At 35.0% G+C, this 25470-nt stretch overlaps 1 protein-coding gene and 1 pseudogene across 3 annotated transcripts in view; both read left to right on the top strand.

Moving 5' to 3' along the window:
• Ranbp3l (RAN binding protein 3 like) overlaps positions 1-25470 on the top strand; it is a 59068-nt gene that overhangs the window by 10024 nt on the left and 23574 nt on the right. For both annotated transcript variants that reach the window (XM_087189296.1, XM_004848609.4), the window contains exons 2-5: positions 22085-22143; positions 23019-23058; positions 23545-23622; positions 24413-24487. In XM_087189296.1, the coding sequence (XP_087045422.1) occupies positions 22085-22143; positions 23019-23058; positions 23545-23622; positions 24413-24487 (252 nt within the window). The remainder of the gene's footprint in view (positions 1-22084; positions 22144-23018; positions 23059-23544; positions 23623-24412; positions 24488-25470) is intronic.
• LOC147824508 (mitotic spindle assembly checkpoint protein MAD2A pseudogene) lies at positions 43-23622 on the top strand (annotated as a pseudogene). The gene is made up of 5 exons (XR_015442235.1): positions 43-16615; positions 17153-17261; positions 22085-22143; positions 23019-23058; positions 23545-23622. The product of XR_015442235.1 is annotated as a mitotic spindle assembly checkpoint protein MAD2A pseudogene (transcript).

The raw sequence follows: 25470 nt of genomic DNA, 5'->3' as shown, positions 1-25470 counted from the left end.
TAACTTGACTTGAAATTTAATCAACATTTAGGCAAGGTAAGTTTCACACCTGAGTTGTTTTTTAATGAAGACTGTTGGAAAATCTAGCAAAATATTCAAAAGTCAGGATTTAAAATGCAACAGACACTTGTATTTAGTTAGAAGCTGCATTCTTTTAGCCAGTGATCAGATGTGTCAGTGCTGTGGATGGCGGTAAACAAGCAAAAGGTCATAGGAATAAGATCTAGACTTTCAACAGGGCATGATAGTCTGAAGATATTTGCATAATGACTATTCAACTAATTGGCATCAAATCTTTCTTGTTCTGATAAAATTCATTAGAAGGAGGGATCATCATTTAGAAAGAGTAAAGAAAGGACAAAATCTCTTAACTCTGGGAATAGACAATTTAGGTTTTATGTGGTCTGTGTTAAAATTTAGTTGTCTGCAAAGAAATGAAGCTACAGATGAAGTGTGTGTGTGTGTGTGTGTGTGTGTGTTTCTATTTTTTTATAAGCTGAGTATGGGCAAGACACTTACCAGTGCTGCAGATTTTGGAGTACTATTTTTTAAATAAGACCAACTTTGATTCTAAGAAGCTTCATTCTCAAATATGTATTTAAAAAATTGATGTTTTTCTTTTTAAAAACTAAATAAGCTGAAATTCATTAGTGGAAATGATTTTCTTCATAATGGGATGAAGAAAAATAGGTTTTGAGAGACTTTTAGAAAACAATCCTAGCTACAGACTTAAGATGAGAAAAAGTATAAAGAAAACAAATCTTAAAAACAATGTTGCAAGGACCCGAGTTCGATCCCCAACACTAAAAAAGAAAAAAAAAAACCAATGTAATAGATTTGCCAAATTTCATTTTATTTTTGTGAACAATTCCCATATTTTAAGCTTTACATTTGAGGTATTATGCACTACCTTGCTCATAGCAGGCAATTAATATTCATTAAATGAATCAATACTTTTCTTCAAATATTCATCCAAGTAAACTCATAAATCACTAAACTTTAGGGCTTCAAAGACTAGCTCAGTTCAACTGACTTTATATATTAAAAAACTGAAAATAGCAGAGAGAGATAGTGCTCAACGTTAATGGTTAGTATGAAGAGATGGTGCTCTACTTCCATTTACTTCCACAAGTTATATGACATAAGTATATTATAATAAAGAGTATTGGAAATGGATAGAAAAATTAAGAGAGTAACTTAAGTTTTATGTAATTTTCAAATACTCGTGAGTATTTACTTGCTATGTAATAATCCTAATATTAGTAATGTAGACAAGGAAAAGGAGAAGTAAGGAGAAGAGTGGATAAGAAATATGTGTGCAGAGGTGAATAGTAGAAATGTGGAGCAAATGAAGCAGAGAATGAAAATGGAGATTTGTTAAAGTCCTTTCGTTGACAAATAATGTAATATTAGTCAGCCTTTAAAAGTAATGAAATTCTGATAACATGCTGTCAAGTAGATGAAGACATTCTGCTAAGTGGAATATGTCCTATACAAAAAGACAAATATTGCATATTACACTTATAGTAAGTTCAAAGTCAGAAATAGAATAGTGGTTTCCAACAGTTGTGGGGAGAATAGAACAAGGAGTTACTGTTTAATGGGTACAAAGTTTCAGTTTGGGATGATAAAAAAGTTCTAGAGGGCCGGGGATTTAGCTCAGTGGTTTCGCCGCCTGCTGTGCAAGCACAAGGACCCGAGTTCAATTCCCGGTACCAAACAAAATAAAACAAAGCAAAAATGTTCTGGAGATAGAAAGTGGGCTTGTTGCACAAAAATGAGTATGTACTTAAGGCTATTTGGCACACTTGAAAATAAAATGGCAAATATCTTGTTATGTCTGTCATTACTATTTTAAATAATGGTAAAAGGACTTTATATAATTAAAATATATTCCCCAATTTTTTATCTTGATTTGTCATAATACTCCAATGATCACGAAAGCTGGAAGGAACTGGCAGATTTGAAGAATTGTTTTCAGTTTTCCTGAGAATTTTTAAGTCATGAATTTTATAAGTGAAAGATTATATGTGACTTAAGTCACACAGATAGAAGTGTGAAAAATTTTTCTCTTGTAGCTTTCTTTAGCATGATGAGCAAAATGTGTCTGGTAAGTGTGCAAGTTACTCCCTGACCTTCACTTTTCCCAAACTAGTTCTACTCCAGTGCAACAAGATACCTGAACAGAACCATCTGCAGCAAGCATCACAATATTCCTCCTCCATACCTGTACCTTACAGAGGATGAGTAACACCTGTCAGTCTTCAAACCAAGGAGCAGTTGAGTGCTGGCCTCCTAGGGCTCTGCCTATCACAGGAAGAGAAGGTGTATAGGCCTTCTGGACTTAGGAGGCCTTAGTTAGCAACTTGGTTCCTTCCCTTCTGACTAGGCCCCCAATTATTTGTTCTCAGTAGAATAACATCCATTTATTCCTTTATTACTCGAAGGCTCAGGACTAAGAGGATTAAGTTTAAGGAAAACAGTTTTGGAATTGGAAGAAGTCGCAATCATTTCTCTGTCTGCCCTTCTGTTTTGGAATTCATGAAGGAATTTTAAAACACCTCATTTTTTCACTGAAGTCAAAAAGTTTAAATTGATCTGAATTCAATATATGAAGCTATATTAATGTATTATTAGTTTTTTAAATAGAGATTTAATTTCTACTAATGATATTTTGTTCATAATCGCTATTCAGATTTAGCAGTAAATACTACTAAAGAATTATTAAAATTAACTTTAAGAAGTTACAATTTTGACTCTGTTGCATGTGCCTGCTCAACAGATACCTTCAATGTCCCTGGAAACTAGACTTTATTTCTATTTCCCACTCCCTCAGCAAAATGGAAAGAGCCATTTCTAACATATGGGAGCATTTTCACACTGTGAGTTATTCTGAGGGGAAAATATCTGATTTTCAAATGCTGTCAAATGAAATATGTATTTCCAAATGGTACTGGTTGACCAAGCCCATCCTAGGACACATTCTGAATCTTTATTAGCCCTTGGTCCCAAATCAGGTAATGATGTAGACAAAGAGCAAGCAGATTTTTCTAATACTATTATTCCAGAAACCCCACATTCGTTCTAATAAACTTATTTGAGTAAAGATTAAAAGTATCCTTAACACAAAAGCATGCAGTGATCTTATTTATGGACAAAATAACACCTTCAATTATAGAGAAATGAGTGTGTTCAGTCAAAGGTAATACATTCTTCTATTATTTTTGCCTGAAAATAATATTGACACTGAGATTTAAAATCGTTAAGATCACCATGTCACATTCATGAACAATCATCTTTTGAGTCAGCATACAAACAAATAATGGTGAGAAAAATGAGAGGATCTTAAATATTTATAGATGGCAAAACAAAAGTACAGGAAGATACATGCAACAAGGGATCACATCTTCACCAGGTCTGTACAGGACCATGGAAGCTGGAGAGAGTTGTTATGAACTTGCCAAGTCACCTTTCAGAAAAGAAGAAGCCATAAGAGCCACTGAACTCTTAATAGATACTGGGAGGGAAGCTGATTTTCAGAAAAACCCATGAGATTCAGCTCTCATATGTTTTAGTCCCAGATCTCTAAATACTGCCTGTGTGACTTTGGATACATCTTGTCATTTTAGAGCCTTAGTTTTCTCACAGGTGAAAAGGTTTAATAACTTATCCCTTTAGAATCATATGATAATAAGAGCTGCAGCTTACTAAGCATTATTACAAGCCAGACACTGTGCTAAACATTTAACATGTGACCTTGCTTAATCATTACAACTCTATGCCATAGGTCTTGTGATTCCCATTTCACAGATGAGAAAACCTGGGCTCAGAGGGCTCAAAAGACCTGCCTTAGCTCACACAGTGAATTAAAAAGGGGGAACCTGAACCTGTGCCTGCTTTCTCCAAAGTGTAGGTGTTTAAAATAATATATTCTGGTTCCTAGCAGCTGTTCATTTATTCACATAAATTAATATATTTAAATATGTTTTATAATAGACAAAATATGATGCAAATAAGTTTTTATATTATTCCAGTGCATAAAAGAAGCATTCTGGGAAATCAATAAGGTCTAACTTTTCACAGCACTTGTTAATGCCAAAGACTAGTCATGGCTTTCATAAGAATTTCATATGATAGCTGCTGTCTTTAAGAAGGAAGAGAAAAGAAGTAAAAGAAAAAAGAAATAATTCAAAGATTAATGTTTCAACAATGAAATTTAATGGAGCATGTTGTAATATCCATTGAAAATGGTCCAGTGAAAAATGAAAAAGTACTTATGAAATCATATCAGTCTCTGATCATTTTTAATATAGGTCACATGCACATGATGGCCATGAATCCTCTCAAAAAAATAAAAAGTCAGGTTTTTTTCAGCCACCACCATATTTGATCAATAGGGTAATTTTGCCACATGTCCTATATGAAAAGATTTAATTAAAATTATCTATTCTTGAGGAACTACAAACTTAACCATAAAATATCAATAAAGAAAATTATTCTAAGAAATGGGAATAATTTTTCTTTGATTAAACTATAGCTGCTGCAAATATCTATGTTGAAAAATTCAGATGAAATTAAGTCAGTGGCTGCAGGACCCTACCATATATGATTGGATGGTAAACAAGGCAACACAGTTTGGTGTTAGGGCTGGTGTAAGAGGACTTCAACACAGAACTTTCAAGGCTTTGGTCCTGCTTGCAGGAGGCTTACAAAGTCTACATCTGACACAACCTTTGATGCTTTTTTGGTATTTGCTCATATCAGATATTTTCTTATCTTTGTCCTTGATTTTTTAAAAACAGTTTGTGTCTAGATCTAGGCCAATGTGTAAACCAGTATGGAAAGAGTTGAAAGTCTTTTTAGCCTACCATGAACTAGTCCCTTGATGACTGTGAACTGAAGAAGTAGGTGAGTTTGAAAAATAGGATGGACTAGACAAAGCACTGTGTGGTGATGGTTGTATTCAGAGCAGCTGAGAGAGTTTTCTCATCTTCTCTCCAATTTCCTATGGTGAGATGACTCCCATTCTAAAATGAGTGCTTTCTTCATCAGCTTAGTTTTGATGGGAAGAGATTTGATTCTTTTTTCTCTAAAAGGTGCTCTTCATAAATGAATCTAAATTAAGAAATGCTACATTTCTCAAAGAAGGCAGTTTACAGCTTCATTTTTGGTAAAAATTTAGTGCAGTCTTTGCAATCACAGAATTAGATTGAAAGAAGGAAGCCCTCCCCACCCCACACCTTTATTTTGTATCGTTCTGTATTTCTTACAAGCAGCTGGTATTTACAGTACACAAAATTGGTTATAACTAGCAGAAATGACTGAGGGTCATCCTTGCAGGAGAGCCCATTTGTCTTCTGCCTCATATTGTGCCTATGCTTTGTGAGTCCATCTGGAAACTTTCTGTGTGAACTGCTGTTTTTTCTCTAGGCTTCTGGTCATTTTATCTTCAAATCAGTAAAAGGAAATGTACAAAAGAGAATCCAGAGTGTCCCATCACAGTTACTGATGTCACTTTGTGGTTCTACTATTTTCTTCTCTAAAGACACTTTAAAAAATATGTTTCTGTTGGTAACTTGTTGTTCATTTTATTCCTTTTTGTATTTTTACAGAGTTCCCCCATCTATGCATTGAAATAAGTACAGAATGTCTTGTGCTTGTAGTTCATTTGAATTGGCATGGATCCTCTTTTTTCTTGGGCTACATTTTACCCTTTCTCAAAACATCTTTAGAATATTTTAATATAGTCTGGGAGATTTTCTTTTTTAATGAGACTTTCATTCAGACCCTATGGTCTCCTCTTTCTGTACAGAGATTGAATTCACTTGTTCTGATTTACCTATTTTTCCTATAAATAATACCATTTTTCACACTTGAGAATTCAGATATTTCCAATACTTACAAAGAGTCTTAGAAATATGACAAGTGCTTTTGATGTAATTTATGCTTCCACACTTGAACAATTAAACATTAATTAATATTAAATAATCTTATGCAGTGACATTTCAGATGTATAGAAACAGAAAACAAGCTTTTCCACCTTTGAGAAAATCATTCATTGCTTCAAGCAGAATATCTGAATGACTAGTTTCAATACCAATATCAATATCCTTACAACAGTTTCTTTCAGTCATCTGACTAGCCTTTGAGTTTAACTTACATAGAATCATAATATAGTATTTGGTTTGAATATGGTAGTAATTAAATTGCCAGGCTACTCAGAACAACTGCAGCTGTAGTCACTAACTTCAGGAATCACCACTACCATCTTCCTGAATTTGACCTCGTTTGACAGAAACCTGCTCTTAAGGACTTTTTTGAACCTTAATACACATACAACTTACAGAGCTTGTAGACTATAGCTTCTGACTCAGTAGGTCTAGGTTGGGGCCCAAAATCTGCATTCTAACAGCCTCTCTATCAATGCTGCTCATCTATACTGACTATACTTTGAGGAGCAAAGATCTCTAAGACTATTTATGGGCCATAGACTGAATTCAGAAACTTCAAAAATTTTTTTAAAAAGAAAAGCAAGATAACATGAAGGAGATGTGAGAATAAAACTAGGGATATGATTAAGGTACCAAATGAACAGAAAAGGAAATTTTTGAGAAACATTAGGGCATTTCCACCAGAGATATTATAGAGTAGCTACATGAGTGTATATGACATAGGATTGGTGAAAAGGAGGGAAGGAAATTCAAATTTTATTGGATGTCTTCTATGCAACCAGAAGCTTGACATATTGCTATATATTTATGCATGTGTATATATACAGAGATTTCATATCTGAATATGTATCTGGATATGTGTGCATACATGGAGGATGGTGAGATGCAGAGATGATAGATAGATAGATGATTGAGATAGACAAATATTCTATTTTGTTCCTGAAAGGTTTGAAAATGAAGCTGTTCTCACATGCATACATTGTTTCAATCCTCATAATTACTCTTTAAAAATATATGCAGAGTGGAACATAATAGAAGATACAGAAACAACTTAAAGCACATAGCCACTGTATCTTTGACAAAGGGGCCAAATACCTATATTGGAAGAAAGATAGCCTCTTTAATAAATGGTGCTGAAAAAACTGGTTTCTACATGCCAATGATTAAGCCTATACCCATATCTCTTACCATGCACTAAACGAAAATCAAAATGCATCAAAGATCTAAATATTAAAACAAAACACTAATCCACTGGAAGATAGAATAGATAAAACTCTTGAAGACTTAGGTCTAGGCAGAGACTTGATGAATAAAACCCAGATTTCTCATAACAAAGAATCAACAACTAAGATCACATCAAATTAAAAAGCTTTTATACAGCAGAAGAAATCACCAACAGAGTGCAGAGATAACCCACAGAATGGGAAAACGTTTTTATCAGCTACTCCTCAGACAAAGGACTAATATCTAGAATATATAAACAACTTAAACAAACCAGACCCTCCAAATTTAAAGACTTAATCAAAAAATGAGCATCTAAAATGAATAAACACTTCTCAGATGAAGGAGTACAAAGAGCAAATAAATATATTTTTAAAAGTTTAACATCATTGGTGATTTGAGAAATACAAATTAAAACAGCACTGAGATTCCATCTCCCTCCAGAAAGAATGGCTGTTATCAAGAAACCAATAACAAATTCTGGTGAGGCTATGAGGAAAAAAAGAAATCCTCACTGTTGTTAGTGGGAGTGTAAATTGGTACAACCACCATGAAAATCAGTATGGAAATTCCTCAAAAAACTAAGACTAGAGGTTCCATTTGACCCAGCTATTCCACCTTCCAGATACATATCTTCCTGGAAGAGTTAAAAGCAACATACCTCAGTGATAAATGCATACCCATGTTTATACCTCATAATTTATAATAGCTAAATCTCCAAAACAGCCCATATGCCTATCAACAAATGAATGTATAAAGGAAATTTGGTATTATATACAATGATACTATTCTGCCATGAAGAAGGATAAACTAGAGACAGTTTTGGGTAAATGGATGCATCTGAAGACCATAATTTTAAGTCAAGTAAATCAGACACACAAGTTTAAACATCACATTATTACTCTTGTGTAAGAAACTCAAAAGGTAAATAAGGAAAAAAATAAAGGACAGATATTAGGAAGGAGGAAGAACTTGTTCAAATGGGAAGGGGAACAAGGGAAGGAGAGGAGAGGGATGGAAAGGAAAAGGCATTTTTTAAAAGAATAGAAGGAAAAATGGAAACAAAGTTTTCGTAAATGGGAAAGGGAAGAAAGGTTGAAGGAAAGGGAGGAGAATGGGGAAAAAAGAATTAAGATATATGATGTACAGGTACAAATTTTCCCTGATGAATGTGATCATTATGTATGGCAAATCTACTAATAAAAATTTTTAAAAGATATAGAGAGACAGAAATTAAAAGTCTGAAGCTAAAGTAAATTTGTAAAATGCACAGCTCTTGGACTATCTGACTTCAAAGATCCAAAATCCATGCTCTCACCAACCAAAGAGCCAGACACAAGTGACAGGTTTAAGAGGTCAGGAACATAAAGGAATAGTATTCAAGAACAAAATGAAACAGTGTCCAAGGAGAAAAAATTAGAGAAGAGGATAAGACAGAGATACATGGAAAAGTCCAGGAAGAAAGGGAAAGGCCATCCAGAGTCTTCCAGGGCAATAGTCGAAGGGGATAATTCTAGTCCTGGTAGCATTTAGAAGTGATTCATCTTCCAATATCCACCCCACTCCAGAGGGCTTTCTGCCACCATCTTTCGTGCAAGGACTCTTTTCGTATCCTTTTTTGGACCTGTCTAGGACATCCTAGTTCTATGCAATATGGAGAACTCATTTTCCACCTCCCCTAAACTACCAGGCAGCAAGAAAGTATCCAAGTGGTAGAATCTATGGAGTAGAAAAATGGGAGTCTCTAAAAGTTGCCTGTCGCTGTGCCCACTTGGACTCTGAGCCAAAGGTATTCCTCTCTCAGTCTCTTATTCAGCTTTGCAGACCATCTTTGGTTCAGTAGATCTTTGCAAACCCTCTTCTCTGATATGATTCATCAACAAAATCCTCCATTTATTTTCCTAGTTGAAAAATGTTTGTCTGAGACCAAGTGTCAACTAAACATATAAAAATAGATCAGCAACAACATCTTAAAACTTACTCAAAATTTTGCAGGGACAGAGGACTTATGGCATACATTAATATAGGGAAAGAATAAATTTATATTTATGTGAACTCTGACTGTGGTGGCATTTGGGAGTCCTAAAGAATAAAGCTATCACATAAATGCATAGTATTCCAGCTAACTTCTTATTGGGGGATTCAGATTAGTGTTCTGAGTAAAGATGAAGGCCAAAACGTAAAATGCATTTCCAGGGTTTGGATGGCATTATAAAGAGCAAGTCTACAATTATGCAGAGTAAGTTCCAGTTGTTCTCTGAACTCAGTGAGTCCATTTTTCTCACACTTTGTTCCATATATATTTAATCCAAGAACAGCTAAACCTAAGAAATGCTTGCCAGACAGTATAACTCAAAAAGAGATCTATCCTTGATAAAGAGTATGAGGGGTTTTTTTCTTCTAATTATAAGCATTATGGTAGAAAAGGAATTTTTCAAATTTTTTTTTAGTTTTAAAAGTTACACATATATGTGTGGTTTAGGAAATCAAATGGTTCCACAAGGCTTTCCTGGAAAAATTGCAGTCTACTCATTGTCCCTTCTTTTCCTCTCTCTTTTCTTGATTCTCAGAGGCAAGAGCATCCAGCTTTCCCAGGTCATCCTTTTGCTGTTCACCTACATCTCTCCAAATATCATGAATATAGTTCTATTGTTTTATTTTTATTTTTAAAGAATAAATTTATTCTTGTGACTATGAAACAATTTAGCACCCTTTCATAGATTCCCCTGGAACCTACAACCTTTACTACCACACATGTGTATACTTTCTACTCCTTCATCTTCTCAAAATTGTTGTCTCACTGGGCATGGTGGCACATACCTTCAATCCCAACACTCAGGAGGCTGAGGCAAGAGGATCACTGCGAATTCGAGGCCAGCCTGGCATATATAGTAAGTTCAAGGCCAGCCTGAGCTACATAGTGAGGCTTTGTCTAAAAAAAGTGTTGTATCATAAGTTTGAGCAGGACAATATTTTGTATTGACATCATTGTGACTATGTAAATATCATTGCAATTGAGCCATGTAAATGTACTGTGATTACTTTTCCTTTCTTGACCACCTTTTTGTTTTCTCTGGAGTTGATGATTGTGTCATATTTTTCATTGTTGTATTCTTAGTTCTTTAATATATATCACCAGGTGATCCCAAAAATCTTCTTCCACTTTTCTAAGTAGCCTTCCAAAATGTTGAACCACTTGAGAAAAGCAATTGGTTTCTGTCCAATCTTCTTGTGAATTCCTTCTCCTGAAGTCTTCTCAGGGGCCTCTCCCATTGTGCCTTGGTTGCCTATGATTGTATACTGCTGTCATTCGGGAAAATTCTCTTACCATTACCTGGGAGACTACATTCATCTCTCTTGAATCAGCTCCCCTATGTCTTTGATCCTTAGTTTACCAGCTCTCTTGGTAAAGCATATTTTCCAGAGGCAGCCTGACAATGGTGGATGTGTGATACATGCTTGAGAACTCTCAGCCTGGAAATGTTTTTATGATATCATCACATTTAATCAAAGCTTTATTGGCTTATTTATTTTTTATTTATTTAGAGATAAGTCCTTGCTTTTGTAGTTTAGGCTGGCCTCGAATTCACTATGTACCCAGGCTGGAATTGAACTCATGGTGATCCTCCTGCCTCAGCCTCCCCAACTGCTGAGATTTTAGGTATGCACCACCACCCCTGACAACTAGTTTATAATTTTAGAGTAGAAATCATTTCCCCTCAGAGTACTGAAAAACTTGTGGCTTTTATTTCTAATTTCCAGTGTTGTTGAGAAAGCTAAAGCCATTCTGATTTCTGATCTCTTTGTATGTGACCTTTTTTATTCCTGTTAGGACCTTTCCTTTCTCCATGGTGTCCTAGGATGTGCATCAGTATTTTCATGCCCTAAGAATTCTGGGCACTTATGATCTGGAAAGTTATGTACTTCAACTTGGGAAAACCTTAATAATTTGTTGATAATTTTATTCCCTCCATTTTCTATATTCTCTTTTTCTTAGAGAATAGAATTCTTAGAGAAAGAATTTCTTTTCTTTCATATTAGATTTCTAAGGGAGTCAAACTAATTATCAAAGTTTTCTTATATTTTTCTCCTATTTTCCATTTCTGTTCATTTGCTCTGGTTTATAGATTATTCAACTTTATTTTCAAATCTTTTATTAATTGTTTTGATCAACAATGATTCTTTTATTGATTTTACATCATATTTTAAAGTCTGATTTCTAAAAGCTCATGCTTTCTAAAAGTTCTCTGCTCTCTTAACAAGTAGTGTTCTGGTTTGTTTTGTGGCTGTTTAACATTTATGAAGATATTAATGACATATCTGTAACTATATGCCTAAAATTTTCTATATTGCCTTTTTCATCCAATTTATTTTTCTCCTGCTTACCTGCTTGCTCCTGTGTTTTATGTCTGGTGATCCTTGACAGCCTGATTGGCAGGTATCTGCCCATGAACTGGGGTCTCATCATGTGGCTTGACCATTCATTATGGAATCCTTCTATCAATATCTTAAAGTCTTTTTGTTTGAGTCGGTCAGACTGTCCAGAGAAAAATCTAATTTCCTTCCTGGATGAAATAGGCCTAGATGCTAGCATTCTGTGAACCAAGTAAAATGGGGATTTCACATTGTATATACATGGTTGATGCAATGATATCTCCCTTGAGATGTTCACATCCTAAAATCCAAAACTTGTCAAAATGCACACTTACATGGCAAAAGAAACCCTATAGAAGTGATTGACTTGAAGGTCTTTTGATGGGAAGATTATTAGATTATGTAGATGGCCTGGGGGGTGATCAAAAGTGTTACTCTAAAACCAGGAGAAAGCCAGAGAATCAGTCAAAGAGGCTGTGACAGCGGGAGCAGAGGTTAGAAATATGAAGAGCCACAAGTCAAAGAGTGAGAATAGCCTTTAGATGCTGAAAAAGCCGAGGATTCTACCCGAGAGCCGCTGGGGGAATGTAGTCCTGCTAATTCATTTTATGTTAGACTTTTGGCCTCTAGAACTGTAATATGATTAATTGTATTGTTTTAAGTCACTAAACTTGGAGTACTCTGTTATAGCAACAATGCAGAACTATTACAGCATGTGAATTTTCACCTAACCCCATTCTTCATTACAGAATATCCATTTTAAATTATGCCATCTATTTTTTCTTTCTGCTAGGGAATAACCCTCCAGACTTCTGCTAGGTTAGGAGAGAGTAGTTGCTTTGCTGTTGAATAGATGGGACATCTTCCTATTTTCAACTAAACTTCATCTTTCCTGGAAGTCCTTAATGATACCAATTCCTGAACATTGGTATATCTATGGAGGATAAACCAGGTTGCTTTTTAGCATTCCCACTGCTATTTTTGAACTTGCAGTTCAGCTTTCCTGGCCTGCTAAATCAGTTACTCATCCTTTCATTTTCTGGCTTCCAGAATTTTATTGTTATTATTTTTCTTTAGTTTTTCTTGTCTTGGTGGTTGTTCCCCCTATTCCCCAAAATATGTTAATATTGTATGATTTCTGATTTCAGGAGGGAATAGAAGTACATGTATGTGGTCAATCAACTTTGAAAAAATTGCAAAATACATTTGCCTTTATTATATACTGATTTTTACCCTTGGTATGATGGTGGATTGTGCATATTATTCATTTAGAACTTGATTCATGCTGGCAAATTTGTGTTAGATGTATGTCAGGGCTATGGTTTGGATCTTGAATATTCCCCAAAGCTTGTGTGTTAGAAGCTTGGTTACTGAGGAGGTTAAGCAAGATGAATGAAAGCCCTTGACTCAGTGTACCTCTATTATAGAACAGAATTACAGGTAAATCATGGCTGATTTACATAGTACAGCACTTTGTATCCTTTGTATCCAGATACTCAATCGTTTTGGTTACTTTCTCATCGCTGGGACAAAATATCTGACAGCCACAAGTTAAAGGAGGAAAGGTTTATTTTAGCTTACAGTTTGTAAAAGTTTCAGTCTATAGTCAGCTGGCTCCAAGGCAGGGTGGCATGGTAGATGTGCATGGCATAGGAGAAAGAGACTATGGGAGGGCAGGTAGAAAATAGCAAGCGGGGAATCTTCTTTGCCTTTTGATTCCATCCAGGCTACAAGCCTCTCAGTTGATGCCACCCACACCCAGGGTGAAGCTTCTCTCTTCAGTAATCCTAGCATCTAGAACTATGATAAACTGATCAGTGGGCTAATCCAGTTATCACACTTCCATAATTCACTATCACACACCCATGATGCAATCACCTCCCAAAAGACCCAGCTCTGAGATATGAGGTTTTGGGGGGACATAACTCTCAATGAAATCTTTGTAGGACAAATCAATGTCATCTCTTAAATATTCAAGAAGTAACCATGAATATAGGATTTCATTAAATGCTACATGAACCTTAAAAGAGGCAAAACATCAAAATTAATCTGCCAGTGTGAAAGTATTTCTTTCCTAGCCCCTCATTTTTATTCCTTGTAACAGAAGACTATATTTTAAACTTTTAAAAATTCTAGTTTCTGCAAAAAAAAAAACTATAGATGCAAGATTTTAAATAAATAAATAGCAACCTTATCAGGTTTTTAAAAAAAATTTAGGCTAGCCTCTAAATTAGATTCCTTATTTCCTCTCTCTCAGTCCATTCCTCTGATTCATTTTCCACACAGCAGGCAGAATGATCTTTTTTTTAAAAAAAAAATTATATTAGAGTAAATACTCCCTCATTGTTTTCTCATTTTTCTTGAATAAAATGAAACTCAGCAGAACTTTCAAGTCCTTACAAAGCTCCAGCTTCATCTCTGCACCTGTCCTCTTTTCTCTTGGAGGACCAGCCCCACCGGTCCCTACATTATTAGAATCTGCAGAGCTCCATCCTTCCTCAGAGACATTCCTCTGGTGCGGATGCCTTTCCGCTTCTGATTGCCTGGCTAATTCTACTCACTCTACAAGTCTATCTAAATGTCACCTCTCCTGGGAACACTACCATAACACCCAAAACTAGACATGTATTCCTGCTTGTCACTTGCGAAGAACCCGGTACTTCTCTTTTGTAACCCCTTTCCCAGTTGAATTTAAGTAATTTTGTAATTGATAGCTTTGTTTTGTTTCTACTCCTCAGTATCAGTGGGATGAGGCCTGAAATAATGGTTCTTTACTTTATAGCTTTCTTCATAATACCTTGAAAATGTATTGTACATAGTAGTTACCCTTCGATAAATATCTGTTGAAAAATTAATAAGATCATTAGAAAGAAGACAGGCTAAATTTTAAAATATTAAAATTTTCCCAATGGGTCAGCTAAGAAGTCTGCTATGGATCCATTGGTTTTATAAATATTTGTTTTAACTCTGTCTTTGGAGCCAAGAGAAATGCTAAGAAGAAGGGGCCAGAATCTGGGTTAAAGAGGAGGTATGGAGATTTTCTGCTTTCTAACCTGTCAATGTGCTGAGCAGGGTCAAGGAGAGAAGGTGGCTGCACTGACATTAATATTCCTTCAATTAGATCATGTATTCCTACCCCCTAGCACAGTACACACACACACACACACACACACACACACACACACACGCAGAATAAATGCTCAATAAATGTTTGTTAAATTAACAAAAAAGTGATCTTCTTAGATTACTATATACACTATCCAGGCTACAAGCAGCCTTAATGATTTCTTCCTTAATGTTACCATTGAAGGTCATTTTTGCATATTTTAGTTCTATGTTTTGACAGAACAAAAGTCAACGTATTATTTGTCTAGGCTTACCTCAAGCCATACTATTTTAAGAATGGCTATTGTAAGCCAAGTTCATTAAAGCTTCTTTAATAATTCTAATTCAGAAACATTCCACTACACATTCACAAAATCTATTTCCTACATATGCATATTTCTTAGCTTTGGTTCTACCCCAGTAGGAATCTCATTGCTTAAATCTAATGTAATTACTAGAGAAGGAGTTAGTTCTGAGAAAGAACAAAGAATTATTCAGATGGATGGGAATGCCAGTATGTAATTGGGAATTATTTTATGAGGCTTACAGGGTCCAAAAGCAGATTGCACAAGAAGCACTTGAGTAAGAACTGAGCAGCTTATTTATTTCACTGAACTGGAAGAAGGCACTCAAGTTCACATGATTCCTAGAGAGTCACAAAGGGTGTTCTGGCAGAGTTTATAACACTCTCTTATAGAATAAGATTGTAGGGAAATGGGAAACTTCTTTCTGCATGTGACAGATGTAATTGTCTGGTGGTTTCTAGAAATTCCTCAGCTAGAGATTTATTTATTTTTCTCAGGGTTGGCAAATTACCTCACTGTGTGTCAAGATAATATGTTGGCAGTGGTTGCTATAATGAGAAAAGTTATGAGGTCTTATTTAGACTAATTAAGAATATGTCTGTTGCCATCATTTAGTGAGGTCAGGTATGAGTTTTAGGATTGGAATTAGGGGCTGGGAATGCAGCTCAGTGGAAGAGCACTTGCCTATTATGTGTAAGACACTGGGTTCAATCTCTAGCATTGCAAAAACAAACAGTTTGCTGAGTGAAACCATGCACCTTAATCTGTGGGCCTAGCCATGGAGCTTCAGCTTGCCTGGGAGCAAGGCATCACCTTGCGCGGGAGCGCCAAAATTGTGGCCGAGTTCTTCTCATTTGGCATCAACAGCATTTTATATCAGCGTGGTATACATCTATCTGAAACCTTTACTCGAGTGCAGAAATATGGACTCACGTTGCTTGTAACTACTGATCCTGAGCTCATAAAATACCTCAATAACGTGGTGCAACGACTAAAAGATTGGCTGTACAAGTGTTCTGTTCAGAAACTTGTAGTAGTCATCTCAAATATTGAAAGCGGTGAAGTCCTTGAAAGATGGCAGTTTGATATTGAGTGTGACAAGACTGCAAAAGATGATAGTGCTCCCAGAGAAAAGTCTCAGAAAGCTATTCAGGATGAAATTCATTCGGTAATCAGACAGATCACAGCTACAGTGACATTTCTTCCATTATTAGAAGTTTCTTGTTCATTTAACCTCCTGATTTATACAGAGATTTGGTTGTACCTGAAAAATGGAAAGAGTAGGGACCACAGTTCATTACCAATTCTGAGGAAGTCCGTCTTCATTCATTTACTACCACAATCCACAAAGTAAATAGCATGGTGGCCTACAAAATTCCTGTCAATGACTGAGGATGAGATAAGGGAAGCAACGTAATGGAAAAAAATTCTCAAATGTGGTTTTCCTGAAACCAAGTCAACTATAGTTGATGTTTTATTTCATTGGTTAATTTTTAGATGGGAAAAACCAACATTATACTTTAATGAACTGTGCATAATTGTTCCATTTTTTTAAGTGCCTGTTTGACTTACCATTGGGCTAACATAATGAGGATACTGTACATTGTTCATGAGGAACCAGCAGATTTCATCTATATTGTAATGGGAATTCCTTTGAAGGTAGTGATTGTAGATGGAGAATCTTTTTCTAAAAAGCTACTTTGCTATAAAGCTACTCATTTTTTTTTTTTTTTTTTTTTTTGGTACTGGGGATTAAACTCAGGTCCTTGCACTTTCGAGGCAGGCAGCAGAACCACTGAGCTAAATCCCCAGCCCCAGAAGCTACTCATTTTGGTTAAATGATTAAGCTGGATAGAGAGATATGTGAATATAAAACAGCAAGGAAAGTGAAAATTCAGAACCTTTTTTTAGATCCTGAAAGTAATGAAATGTTGCTTTATTGGGTCTTTTTGTCATTTTATTGTATAGTTCCAATATTGAAAAAATTTATAATTATTTGATTTTAATTTATATAACTTGAACTCATAAAGCAATGGATGTTTGTATTGTTTAATTCCTATAATACAGAATTTTAAAATTTTTAAAAATGTTTTTTTTAACAAAATCAAGCTTTAAATGATAATGATGAAATAAAGTTAAATCTGTTATGTGTTAAATTTGTCTTAAAATATTTTGATATTTTTATGGTATTAATAGGTAAATGGTAGAATGGATTCAGTATAGCAAATGATTTCTTATGCCTACTAAGTTTTAGAGCCTACGGTTATACAAAGTTGCAAGTTATGAGGTACTTTCAGTCTACTGGGTAAGTTTTGATTATACTTTCTTCATCTCATAAAGTAGATGTAAAATCAGCATCATTGTACTAGTTTGCTGTTAGTTCATTTTAGCAAATGTTGGGTTGTATTTTTCTATACACTTAGATTCACTGTCAGCCTCATTTTCCTTATGTAGTTAAGCACAAGACTTATTTTCTTTGTCTTCATTAATACTCTTTGTTTTGTTTTGTTTTTGTTTTTGTTTTTTGGTACTGGGGATCAAACTCGGGACCTTGCGCTTGTGAGGCAGGCGGTGGAACAACTGAGCTAAATCCCCTGCCCTTTCATTAATATTCTTTATCAGTATATCCTTTCTACTCAGTTCTCATTCTTCCAAAGTCATTTTAAGACAAACTTCTAAAAACTTTTTCCTATTCTAAATCTTACTTATTTTGTAATAATTTAAAACACTCCCATTAAAAACTATCCTAAGATCTTTATATTTGTTATATAACCTTCATTGCTAGGTACATGTACATAATCTGTATCCACTTATGCAACATTACATATTTAGCATCTATTAATGTGCAGGATACTATATGCAAAGTGCTAAGATGAAACAAATAAGGTCTTGGCCTTTCTGAAACTTCAGGAGGTTTTTTTCCAGTTTGTATTTTTAAAAAGATATTTTGTGGGGGGTTTTTTGGTACCGGAGATCGAGCTCAGGACCTTGCGAGGCAGGTGCCAGAACCACTGAGCTAAATCCCCAGCCCGGGTTTTTTTGTTTTGTTTTGTTTTGAAACAGGGTTTTGCTATATAGAGTTCAAGCTGACCTTGAATTTACTATGTAGCCCAGGCTGGCCTTGAACTTGCAGCAATCCTCCCAAATACCAGGATTGTAGTCGTGTACCACTCTTGCTTGTTGAAAACAAAAACTGGCTATAGAAAGATCTCCCCAAGGTAGAATATTAGTGGCATAGAGAATCAAAGGAAAGGCTGAACACCTAAGAATAAGGACAGCTTGCAAGGTTCTCAGTGACAAATTTGTAGACCCTGAGTATCTTTCTGAAGAAAATGGATTACTGATGTTTAGCTTGATTTCAAGAAAATGACACTAAAAAGGTTTACATTCTAACAATTTGAGATGTAAGATTAAATTCTGTGAAATTATGTTTTTAAAAGTTGAGCATGTATTTTGATCACCTCCCCACTGTCATTTACATGTTAACTATTGGTTAATATATTAACTCTTGTGAAGTTTCTGAGGAGCCATTATTTCTCTTACTCCTTAAGGGATACACATTTTGCAATTGAGTAAAGAGTCCAATTGTGAACTTCATGTGCAAAGCTAGATTGGAAAAGCTTTAGTCTGTGACCCCAGTTGCCCTTGTCCCTCCCTCTTTGAGGCTCAGCTTAGGAAGAAGACATTTAAACAGCACCCCAAAAAACTGACAGGCTCTCATACCATGTTAAACATAGGAAAGGTAAGATTCTGAGACAGTCTAGTGGATCTCTAGGTTAGGCTTGATTGTGACTCAGTTTTGCTTATCATAGGTAGAGAAAGGAAATGTTCTAATTGATCTGATTAAAGTTTGAAATAGCCTAGAAGGGACTAAACCACACCTTTTCAGGATTTTTCCAGTATCTTCAGTTAGAGCAGTTAAACCTCCATGGGAGTATAGAGTTTGCCAAGAAGTGTATACACAGTTTAGGAAAAGAATAACTTGTATAAATATTTTAATACTAACTTTATCGAGACATCATGAGATTAATACAAGTTACCTTTGGCCTCTACAATTACAAGAGGTGCTCAAAGCAGTGGCCATTAGCTTCCAGACATTTATTAGCACAATGAACTGCTGCTTGGGTAGTCTTGGTCAAAGTGTCCATTGAGATTGCTGCACAGGCATTTTCAGTTTCATCTCTAATGGCTGGCAGTGTAATGGATTTCTGCAATATACAGTAGCCTTTAAGATCCCTCATAGATGAAAATATTAAAATATTTATACAAATTTTTCTGAAGTGTGTATACATTTTTTTGGCAGTATCTATTTTAGGCAGAAGTTTTAACAACCTTTTGTATTTGTTGGTTTTTGCTGCATAGCAAAAAACCATAGAATATCAACAATATACCCCCCCTTTTTTTCTCATCCAAGTCCCAATCAACTACAGTGGTTCTGTGCTCATTTTATGTTTGAAGGGGCAGTGGCTAGCCAAAAACGTAGGTTTAGCTTGAAAACTTACACTATATTTATGCAGTATTCCACTGGTCAAGTCTATGGCCACATCAAAACATCCATGAGCCCAAATAGTCTCTGGTTCTCTAAGTATCCTCAGGGGATTGGATACCAGAATCTGGGGCTGCTCAAGTCCCTTCTATAAAATGTTGTAGTATTTGCATATAACACACATGTCCTTTCATCCACTTTAAATCTCTAGATTACTTATGTCTAATACAAAAAAAATCCTTTGTAGTTTTTATACTGTATTGTTTAGGGGAAAATGACAAGACAAGTTTACCTGTTCAGTACAGATACCAATTATTAAAATACAATCTAAAATTGGTTCAATCTAAGGATGCACAATTGCAGATATGGAAGTTTAACCATATTCTCCTGTGGTGATAAGGGATAAGGGGCATCTGAATGTTTGATGAGAGAAATCTTATAGACTAAGGATTGGAAGCTGTACATGGTCAGATGGCACATAGTTCAGGCTTTTCAGGCATATCAAATCTTCTCCTGCATTTACTTAAGTCAGTCATTGTAGCTTGAAAGGAACCAGAGACAATATGTCCATGACTGAGCACTGAAAGCAACTACAGACATTATGTCAAGGAATGAACATGGCTCTGTTTCAGCAACAAAAACCAGATGGCTTGGATTAGGCCCAAGAATTTTAGTTTTCAAACCATGTACAGTATTATTAGATCACAGTATGCTCTTCTGGTCACAAATATTCAAGCCCATCCCTACCTAGCTTATAGCATTTTATTTTGTACCTTTTCAGGCTCACAAAGTGTCATCATTATTGCACGGTATCTCCATTTTATCTGCAGTACAGCTGGCTACTTCTAGGTAGTATGTAGGACACCACATAGTTAATTATGATCTAAAAGCTTGAGAAGGAAGGCTCTTTGGCATGTAATGAATAAAAAGAGACTTAAAACAGTATAAAGTATCCATAAATTCTTTTGCTTATTTTTCACCTTCTAAACATATATGTTGAATAAATATTTTTTTATTATTGGAATGGACTAGTTTCCTGTGTTCATTAACCTATGCATTTTGGAACATAGACTAAAAAATTGTTAATGAACTAAAATATTCTTCTAGGCATTCTTTTCTTCACCTTCCATTTTAGTTTAGTTGCTTAGTATGTAAAATTTATGTTAAAATTTACTCTACATAAAAGATCAGAATAGCTATCTAATGCCACTTTATAACTCCTGTATTTTCCACCAGATGTCACTAGAGCTATAATGTGAAAGGTGAAATTCTTTTAAAAAACAAAGAAACAAAAAACCCCAAACAAACAAAGCAAAAATACCCATTACTATATACAGAATGGGGGACTGGTGGTGTGTCAAATATTCATTTTTCTTTCTTTAAGGCTTTTCTTTGTCTTATCAAAGTCTAAGTAATTACAAGTTTAAAATCTCATTTAATCTTCACACAAACTCTATGAAATAAGTACTGTTATATGTTTTATTTGTGTTCAGATGAAATCAAGGTACAGACATATTAAGTTTCCCAACATTTTCAGTCAATTAATAATAGAACTTATACTTGAACACATCTTGAGCCTGAGTTTTAACCCCCATATAATATTCCCCAAGAATTGTAGAATGCTGATATTTAAAGCTGTTATATTTATGATAAAATTAATGAATTTCTACCTATTGTCTTACCTACAATAGGAAAATACAAAAGATTAATAAGATTGGCAGGACCAAATGTAACTGAGAGGTTAAAATAGATCCCTAAAGATTAGGATTAAAAAAAAAGATAAACTTTTCTCCAACTTCCTCATGCTGAGAGTAGGAACTACCACCTGCAGCCCTGGTGCCAAGAAGCATTCAACAATTCCTGGGCACCTCTGGTGGGCCAAAACCTGGCTAAATCTATGTCAGCATACTTCCTGGCTTTTATTCTACCCCATCTATAAACTGGAGTAGTCCTGTGCCTTCAAGAGGGGCCAAACCCAGTTTGTCTAAATTATAAATAAACTCATTTTTCCATTTCTACAGCCTTTTCTCCTACTCCAGATGGTGGGAAGACAATGAATCCAGATAGCCCAGGTCCAGATTCAGGCCTTTGACCAAGCCGTACAGCAATATGAAGAAAAATTTTATGTACTTTACAACATTGTGTAATATAGATCCTTAATGTAAATATGCACTGCAAATATAGTTTAGAAACAACTACACTAGTGAAGGAAGGAGAATTTATTTTGATTATTTTAAGGATGAGAGGTAATGCATCTATGCCATTATAGCTTAAGCTCCAATTCCAAGTAGAACTACACTCAGCTGAGGTTTTCACTCATTAAAACTTTTTATTCCTAAAGTAATGGTGTTAATGTCTATGTCTTGATGAAGTTCTAAATGTAGGCATTTTTGTTTTCTTTAAACAGTTAAAGTGTGTTCTTTTAATGAGATTACCTATTTATGGAAGCATAATACTATTATTTCCCTCAGTATTATTCCTGTAATTAATTGTTAAATTTTTAATAAATATGCAATTTAATAGTATCCATATAAAATAGGATTTTACCCAAAGGCAAAGAAAATACAAAATAAAAAAAATTCTTCAAATATTTGTGAGATGTCAGTGTACACTTTGACTGCTTGCCTGTTCATCTTTTATAGAAAAATCTGTCATTGCTCAACCAACATTTATTTTTGAAAGGGGAGAACAAACTTTTAAGGTAAGCTCAAACTACTTTTCTTTGTTTTTACCTTGTTTTCTTTAATTTTACCTTGACAAAGAAAATTATATTTCAAGAAGGTGGCTCTACTAAGGTATCACTGCTGCCTAGGTTTATCCTGTTGTTCGTCACTATCAAAGCAGAGCCTCCAAACCATTATTTGAACTAGCATTTGTAGAAGTCAATTTGGCTGAAATGAGAATACAGAGGCCTGGTCTGGAAGCTATGGATAACATGCTTCTTTTATTAAAAGAACATGTTTATTTGGAGTGACTTGAAAAGGGGTGGGGGCTGGAAGAGAGTGGGGGTCCTCATGGATCCCCACCAGTGACCTAGCCTAAAACTGGGTATAAGATAAACTCTAAATTGTGACATTTGTTTAAAAGGATCTTATGGACCCTATTTGCTTTTTGAGCATCGCACTGAAATCATCTTTGTAAGACATACAAAATTAACAGCATTATCACATTAACTTATTGTTATCTTGGTATTCATTCTTGCTTACGGCTATCATTTACCTCAGTCCCCATAAAACAAACTAAAATAAAAGGAAAACTCAACTTCTAAGCCTTGTTAAATAAAAAGAAGATTCTTACTCCAGACCAGCCGCTTCAGAATCTTGGAAGTGGATGGCTCCAAAATCTGCATTTTAGACACACTCCCACAAGTAATTCTGTAGTGACTGAAATACAAAAGTGCTATATTTGATTTCTTTTTTTCTTCACTACATGCCTGGTGAATAAAGATGAGTTGTTTTGTCCAGGCAAGGCTGAATAGCGCTGGTTTTTGAGAACTGTGTCATAAAGTGGCAGGTGGAAATCTGATGCAAAAATAGCAAATGCTCAACTCTCATTGGCAGCTTTGTGTCCTTTCAGAGACCCGCGGAAGATATCCTGCAGGAAGTAGCAGAACATGGTAATGATTCACATTCTGTATTGCAAAGTCAGTCTTTATACAAAGAAAAACAAGCAGGCACTAGCATTTTGGCATGTGGCAGACTCTGTAAAACTTAATATGTTTCTTGTTCTTATATACACATATAGATTGGCCTTTGTTTTGAAAGATTATATTCAGGTCCCTGAAAATGCTGATGTAAATGAATAAAAGTCCACAATTCTCCACTGCTTGTCTCTTAACCTCCCCAAAATATTTTCTTTAGAACCTCAGAATGGGTATATAATATTCTGCTGAAGCCATTCATTTGTTTTATGCTAATGTAACTATAGGTTTATAATTGCCAACCCATCAACCCCAATATTTAAAACTGACCTTCAAAGGTTAACATGTGGCAAATGATGACCTATGTAGACAAAAGGAAGTTCTATTTATGCTATCGTACTACAGGCTGAGGATAATTTGTCCTTGCAAGTGATTTTACCTCTTCCCTTGAATTTCTTGCAGAATGTGATGATTTCTCAAGAAAGGGTATACGGTCTTCATCTTTTACTCTTCACCATACAGATTCTGGGTTCCATGGAGGTAGGTCTAGCCCTGACTGTTGGTTGTTCATTGCTGTGTTTATTCTGAATGTGAAATTACTAAGAAACTTTCTGAAAGGGTAATGTTAAAAGTCTACCCATTGGACAATGTTTATGAAAATAAGCTATAATGTGAATTGTATAGTGAGTCTGTATTTAAGAATTCAATTTATCAGCACTGAAAAAAGAATACTGAAAGGACATAAGCCACAATGTTAGCAGTGATTATCTTAGGTTTGCTAATAGAATTCCAATTGATTTGCTTCCCTCTTCCCCCCTTTATATTTTGCTGTGTTTCCAAAGTTTCTACACTGAGCATGTATTATCTTTGTAATGGGAGAAATGGCCATTTTTTAAAGTGACCATCTAAATAAATGAATATATATTCTTAAAAAAACTTTTCCATACACTGTATTCTGAGTCAGTAACTTAGTTTGTCCCTCATCTATATCAAAGCATTTTACTGATACCCCGAGGGATTGGTTGTCCTCCCTTCAGCCTTACAGTATAGCTATTTGTATGTATCTATCTCTATTGTGAGTCCCTTGAGGATATCTTCATACCTGATAGAGTGTCTTGTATATAGTGAGGACAGAAGAAATATTTAGTGAATGGAAAGGAAATTATTTTATAATCTTCACCAGAGGCACTTTTCATTCATTTTTATTGATAAAAAAACATGGATTTTTCTAAACTGGTGATCTAGAGTTTTTGCCAAATAGCAAAAACCCAAATCAAAAGAAACACTCCCCTTACTTCCTTATTAATTTGAGTTTGCAATCTATTTTTAGTGTCAGCCTTGTCTCAGAAGCGCCTGAGATCCTCATCCTTCACTGACCTCCCAACCTTTCCTCCTTCTGGGCCAGGTAATAAAGAGTTTCTGGAACTTCAAGCCTGACACTCTGCTTTTCAAAATCACACTTATGAATGATAAGTTTATGTCCTCAGGTATCATAAAACGTTAATATTAGCAACAAATCAAATAGAGGCCTTGGCAAAGTATGCAGAGAAGTATACTTGATGAATACTAACTACAAATCCAGATAGTATATGTTTTGTTTTGTTGGTAGGAAGTTTGACCTTGACATTTTTAGGACTTCATATTTATGATAGCATTATTTTATATAAGGCAGCCCTATAAAATTAAAGCAACTTACTTAATTTTATTTATAGTCCCTCTACGTAGGTTATATAGTACTTGAAATATATAACCATGCCTTAGACTTATATTTTAATGTTTAGAATGTGATTCCTGTAGTGATTTTCACTAATTGAGACACTACTTCTCTTTATTTGAAATTTATAATGTTTTTAAAGTAAAGCTATTAATCATAACAAAATATTAGAAATGATTGGCACTTTCTTCTCATTAAAATGATAATTTTTATTCTTGTTCCGGTTTCTACCAAACTACCAAATGCTTTTCCCAAATTAAGTTTGCTACTAAAAAATAAAATTATTCACTTCTTTTTAACCATTCCTCCTCCACCTGCTAACTAGAGTTTGCAAATGAATAGATCCATATTTTTATTAATAAGTACAAGCAAAAGTGAACATTCTGTCAGGCAGTTTTTCAGATACTTAAGAGTCCTTCCTAGTCAATAGACTCCTTCCTAACCCACTAGCAAGCTACAGACATTAGGAGAAATAGGGAGCTTAATCCTAGAAGCAAAATGTTCTGTTTTATTGTATTCGTGCATAAAGCAAAGTGATGGCTTTAAGTTATCTACAGAGCTACTTCAGTTTATTTAAATGCATTTTCTAAAACCAGACAGGAGAAGAAAGAATAGGAACAATAACATCAGTAAGCACTATTACATTTTATGTTGTACAGAATGTTGATGATGTT

The sequence above is a fragment of the Heterocephalus glaber genome, unplaced genomic scaffold (genome assembly GCF_053883595.1).
Source record: "Heterocephalus glaber isolate CG9 unplaced genomic scaffold, H.glaber_assembly_v1.0 deba00001538, whole genome shotgun sequence".
NCBI classification, from domain to species: domain Eukaryota; kingdom Metazoa; phylum Chordata; class Mammalia; order Rodentia; family Bathyergidae; genus Heterocephalus; species Heterocephalus glaber.
Note: the sequence above shows the minus strand (reverse complement) of the source record. Positions and strands in the feature narration are given on the sequence as shown.